Raw genomic sequence first — 6,377 nt, 5'->3', positions numbered from 1 at the left:
AGATTGTCGGCATATGATAGTGCACGAATCTACAAGGAAAAGACCAAGAAGTAGCACGACAAAAGGATCCTACCAAAAGAGTTTGCACCGGGCGACAAGGTTCTACTCTTTAACTCTAGATTAAAGATTTTTTCAGGAAAGTTAAAGTTTAGGTGGTCCGGTCCCTTCACTGTCACTAAGGTGAACAAGTTTGGTTTGGTGGAGCTGGTCAATGATAAAGGTGAAGAGTTCAAGGTAAATGGCCAACGATTGAAGGTGTATCATGAGGGCGCTACCGTTAGAGATGTAGAGGAAACCCTCCTAACTCCGCTTCCATCCTGAGCTACAAGGTAGTAAGAAGGTCGTGTGAGACCTAGATAAACCAGCGCTTTGCGGGAGGCAACCCGTATTTCTTGCTTTTTAGACTAGTTTTCCTTCTATTTTATTTTAATTTTTAAAGAGGCGCGGAAAGTGCAATTTTATCTTTTACAAGTGTTTTGTACAGGTATTGAATCAACAAGTATGGAGACTTAAAGAGAAAAAGTTAGAAAAAAAGAGAATGTTCCGAGCTGGGCACGGGCCCGATCGGGCGAGGTTCGCCCGATCGGGCGCGCAAGTAGAGCTTGTATCGGCCATATTTTCGCCCAATCGGGCGCGCAACTGAAGCTGGAAATCGAGGGAATTTCGCCCGATCGGGCGCATTTTTTGAGAAATCGAGTGAAGGAGAAAGAAAAGTCGGGCGAAGCTCGCCCGATCGGGCGAGTAAAAGGGAGAAAATTTGCTTCGTATTCGCGCCCGGTCGGGCTGAGCTCGCCCGATCGAGCGCGCAACTTGAGTTCTGGGTTTATGAAAATTCACTCGATCGGGCGCGCCTATTACCAGTTGTCCCTTTAATTCTTTCTCCCCTTTTCTTTTCTCATTTTCTCCTTCCTTCATCTTCTGTATTCAAACTTTCTCTCTCTAAAACCTCCATTTTCACACCTTCAAACTCACTCTCTTTCCAAGATCTCCTCCAATTCTTCCATCCAAACTCAAATATTTTTACATATTCTTAATCCTCTCATCTTTCTCTACAATCTCCACTAAATTTCTACCACTTTCTCTCAAAATTTCTCAAAACCCTAAGAGAGAGAAAGCTTCAAATTCCTCCATTCTTACAAAAATGGCACTCAATAGATCTAAAACCATAAGGGGTGAAGGTTTGAGGCAACAACAACCACCAACGGTTGGCCAGGAACTACAAATTCCGGGATGGAGTGAGGTGGTGGTCACCTCAAACGAACAAAGGCAACAGATGCTCAACCTCGTCTCGAGGCAGGTAATTCCTACCCGTTTTGTTCATGTGTAGGTACTTAGCTGGACAATAGGGTTTTCACGGATCTCGGATACGAGTTGTCGGGTCGTCCCATCTGGAGCAATTATATTTAATTACTAGATAATTGCCTGAGCAAATGCTTGATTTAAATAATATGTATATATTACTCTTATACTCACAAAACAACTTTATTTTTAAAATCCAATTATTACTAATTAAGGTTATAAAAAATATTTTACAAATATTTATTAATTAAGCACGCATGCTATAAAAAAAATGAAGCATGCATATTTATTGTCTTTTTCACGTGGCTCAGTTTCACTCTATTCCATTGCTCTTTCCTTTGGCCTTCAATCTCCAAGGTAAGCTTTAACAATTTTGATTATTATTATATTCTACTCTTTTGTTAGTGAATAATAAAATAACACTTAAATTAAATTCTTGTTTTTATTTCCCCCCTGATTCATATGCTTTCCTTTAGATAATCCGATTCAAATGGCGAAGGTGTATGAATCTAAAAGGTAAATGTGATTAAACATCTATTAAACAAAACAAATTGATAACATTAATAAGAAATTATTTGAAATTTGAACAACCCGTTTGTGTTAGTTTTTGGAAAAAAAAAAGTCCTTTGAGCCAAGTTAGCCAACAGGACAACCCTGATCCAACCACGCCAATTTACGAGTTAAGTGGGTCCGGGTTAAAATGGGTTCAAGTTTAAAAATTGTGTTGAAAACGAAAAAATGCAATAGGGCAAAAGAAAACCCTAGAAAAGCAATTTCCCCTAAACAACTATCACTCTTTCCTATGGTAATTTTGATTCTTATATTAATTAATTAATAATTACTTATTTACTCTACTTGGATTAATTAATAATTAATTAGAGATTAATTTCTTGTTTTTTTCTTCAGATTTTCGATTCGAATGGCGGAGGTGCCTGAATCTGGTTCATCAGAAGGAGATCGTCAAAGGTAAACTATCAAAAAATAAATTTTATGTTTTCCCGAACTTTATTTATCTAATAAGGTGAAATCTTTAATTTTTTATTAGCCCTAAGATAAACGTGATTAAACATCAATTAAACAAAACAACTTTTTTTTTGAATGGATTAAACAAAACAACATGATAAAATTGAATAAGAAATTTTTATATTTTTTGAACAACCCATTTGTGTTAGTTTTTGAAAAAAAAAGGAAAAAGATATATGCAGCCCTTATAAGAAGCTAAAAGTGGAAAGAATTGACAATAAATATACAATTATTACACCGATTTACTCGTGAATTGTTGATAAATTCCCAATTTAATACTAATAAGGGAAAGATATTAAATGCTTATATGCAGCTCTAAGGGCTGCATATAGCATTACCCAAAAAAAAATCCTTTAAATCAAGTCAGCCAATTTACGGGTTAAGTGGGTCCGGGTTAAAGTGTTTAAAAATTGTGTTGAAAACGAAAAAAAATGGGTCGGGAGTCCAGTTTGATAGGTCGGTCTAGCTACGTTTAATTGGGAATGAAAGAAGCATGAACAAGTACGAAGTAAGGATGGCAATTTTATATGGATATCCAGTAATCCGCTCCACCCGCTCTAATTAAATGGATGAAAACCCGACTTTATACGGATGAAGGGCGGGTGGTGGATGAAACGGATGACGGATCGGGTCGGATTCGGGTGGAACTTTTAGTCATCCGTCACCCGATCCGTCACCCGTTTATCATCCACCCGTTTAATTTTTATAATAAAAAAAAATGCCCTGAAATTAAATAAACCCTAATCTAAATTTCAAGCAGCCACCTTCTTTCATTTTCAATCTCTCTCTACAGTCTACTCTCTCTCTCTACCTTTCATTCTTTAGGCTCCACCCTCAGTCCCTCACCGACGACTCCACCCTCACTGGCGGCGACTCAACCCTCACCGGTGGCGACTCAACCCTCATCGGCGACTCCACCTCCACCTGCGACTCCATCTCACCTTAGTCACCTACGACGTCCAGCGATTAAGGTATAATTTTATACCTTTTTTTTTTAATTTCCCTATTTTAATTTGTTCTTTTGACACACCATCTATAAATCTATAATCCAAGAATCGATTCTATGTTTGTGTGTTTCGATTTAACCATTTTTTTTATTAAAGATTGTTAGTTTTTTTTATATGTATTTAATTTGTACATAGTTGCATTCAAAATTTTCAAATAAGTAGTAGCTCTGAAATTTGTTTTATTTCTTCTTCTGTATTAACGTTTCTGATGTTTTCAACTTTAGATCTAAAAACTTCAACTTTTATGCCTAATTTTAAATTTGAATAGCATTGTAAATGTTAAATATATATCGTGTAGATATTTTTGTACGTATTTTTTATACTTAGGTATTTAGGCTAGTATCACGCCTAATGAACGACATTCTCTTGTATATATTCTGACTTGCTTATTGTGAATAATCAAGGAAAATATTCCCCAATTCTTTTAGTAAATAATAAAAGATAATTAAAAAAGTTGGTGAGATTATGCATGTTGTACTCTTGCTAAAGCTGCTAGTTTGAACTTGATATTAATCCTATTTTTTATACTTTTGTTATAGGATGATGGGTGATAATAATGATCTTGATTGTGGGTATGATTATGATAACTATGATTCTTCATGCCCCTCATCAAATCCTTCTACTGTACCTACTGCATCACCTACTCCACCACCACCTCCACCTCGTCAACCAAATACTAATCCCTCACAATCTGTACACATGTCTTCTCAACCCGATGAAAGTGAGACATCCACAAGAAAAGCAAGAAAACAGACTTCAATGGTTTGGGAACATTTTCAAAAGATTACAATAAATGGTATGCCAAAAGCAAAGTGTCTCCATTGTGATCATATCTTGTCGGCAATAACCAAAAATGGAACATCACACCTTAAGGACCACATAAATTTAAGGTGTACTAGAAAGAATTCAAAGGTCAATATTCGACAAAAGCTTTTGAGTGTCAACCGCAAATCTGATGGGTCAGCTAGAGTTGAAAATGATAACTTCAGCCAAGAAGTTTCAAGGAGGGAATTAGCTAACATGGTAATTATGCATGAGTATCCGTTGTCTATAGTGGATCACATTGGTTTTAGGAGGTTTGTGACTAGTTTAAATGCCCATTTCAAGATAATATCGCGTAATACATTACGGGCTGATATAATGAAGATGTTTATGAGTGAAAAGGCGAGTCTAAAGAAAGCATTAGAGAGCAATGGGTCGAGAATAGCTATCACTACTGACATGTGGACAGCTTCAAATCAAAGAAAAGGTTACATGGCTGTAACATGTCACTATATTGATGACTTTTGGGTATTGCGCAACAAAACATTGAGGTAATTCACTCTTACTTTTGATAAGATGTTGATTTGTGTGTTTTTTTTTAATGCCGAATTGCTGATTATTGTGATTAATATGGCTAGCTTGTGTTTTTATCTTGCTTAGTTTGGTGTTGTTTTTACTGTTTTATAAGGTTAATTTAGGCTTGTTTTGGGGCTTATTTATTGTGTTTTATATGGATTATTTAGGTTTTCTTATGTGCCTTGTCCACATACAAAAGACACTCTTGCTCAAGTCTGGTTGGACACTTTGAACATGTACAATATTGCTGAAAAAGTTTCATCTATTGTGGTTGATAATTGTACTACAAATGATGCTATGCTTGATGTTTTGAGCCCTCGTTTTAATGAACAATCTCTTATGTTGAAGGGTAAATTTTTGCATTTAAGGTGTAGTGCACATATATTAAATCTAATTGTACAAGATGGTCTAGATGTAATTGGTGATGGAATTAAGAGGATACGTGATTGTGTTTCCTTTTGGGCAGCAACTCCAAAACGAGTTGAAATGTTTGAGGATAAGGTGAAATCTTTTAAAGGAGAAGAGGGTAGAAAGTTGGTTTTAGATTGCAAAACAAGATGGAACTCAACTTTTTTAATGCTGACTAGTGCTTTACCTTATAAGGATGTGTTTAGTAATATCAAGCGTCAAAATCCTCGTTTAAAGTTTATACTTCCTACTGAAATGGATTGGGAATTTGCTGAAAAGGTTTGTGAAAAGTTAAAAATGTTTCACAAAATGACTGAAATTTTTTCTGGCCAAAATATTCTACTTCTAATTTGTTCTTTCGCCAAGTTTGTGAAATTAAACTTGCATTGAGGTCTTGGTTGTTAAGTGATAGTCAACTTATCAGGGATATGACTAAAAATATGAATGATAAATTTGAAAAGTATTGGTCTAATATTAATGGGATATTGGCCATTGCTGCCATTTTAGACCCTAGGAACAAATTAGAGTGTGTAGAGTTTTATTTCAATGACATATATTATGATAAGGCTGGAGATGAAATTGATAGGGTAAAAAACTTGTTGTATGACTTGTTGTATGAGTATCAAGAGAAGGAAGCTAGGAGTATGGCAACTTCTAATCTAAATAATGTGAATGGAAAACGTCCTATTTCTTCAATTAACTCTAATGATGATGATGGTGGAGATAAGTGGAGTAAGGCTAAGAAAACCAAAACAAGGAAAGTAAATGTGAGGTCTGAGTTAGACCATTATTTAGAGGAGGATGCTTATCCGGAGAGTGAGGGTTTTGATATTTTGAAATTTTGGCATATTGAACTCAAATATCCGACATTACAAAAAATTGCCAAAGACATTCTAGCCCATACCTGCATCTACCGTTGCATCTGAGAGCGCATTTAGTATGGGTGGTAGAGTAATCAGTCCTCATCGTTCAAGACTTCATGCAAACACCGTAGAGGCTTTGATGTGCTTGCAAAATTGGATTCAAGGAGAGTATTCAGGTAACAAGATGTTTAATTGTTTTTTTTTTATGTTTTATTATTAATAATATTTTACTCCCATTAAAGTAGTATGTACTAAATTGTATATTTTCGATTATGAACTTATGATGAAGGTCTTGCTTTGGAAAATGCTCAAGCTTGTGCTACCATTTTAGAAGATGAAGAGTCTTTAGATATGAGCAGTGGCGGTGGTGGACTTAGTGGTAGCGAGGTCGTTGACTTGGATTCGGTAATAATCAAAACTTATTAAAAAAAATTCTGTG

At 35.6% G+C, this 6,377-nt stretch overlaps 1 protein-coding gene across 1 annotated transcript; it reads left to right on the top strand.

Moving 5' to 3' along the window:
* Positions 1-1,141: 1,141 nt before the first annotated feature.
* Positions 1,142-6,001, top strand: LOC110683868 (zinc finger BED domain-containing protein RICESLEEPER 3-like). Its single transcript, XM_021860275.1, has 7 exons — positions 1,142-1,297; positions 1,611-1,656; positions 1,776-1,815; positions 2,206-2,265; positions 3,869-4,642; positions 4,835-5,354; positions 5,537-6,001. Exons 1-7 carry the CDS (start codon positions 1,142-1,144, stop codon positions 5,999-6,001), a joined length of 2,061 nt encoding a protein of 686 aa, XP_021715967.1.
* The last annotated feature ends 376 nt before the right edge of the window (positions 6,002-6,377 follow it).

Source organism: Chenopodium quinoa, unplaced genomic scaffold (genome assembly GCF_001683475.1).
Source record: "Chenopodium quinoa cultivar QQ74 unplaced genomic scaffold, ASM168347v1, whole genome shotgun sequence".
NCBI lineage: Eukaryota > Viridiplantae > Streptophyta > Magnoliopsida > Caryophyllales > Amaranthaceae > Chenopodium > Chenopodium quinoa.
The sequence above is the reverse complement of the archived record's forward strand: the minus strand, read 5'-3'. Positions and strand labels throughout refer to the sequence as shown.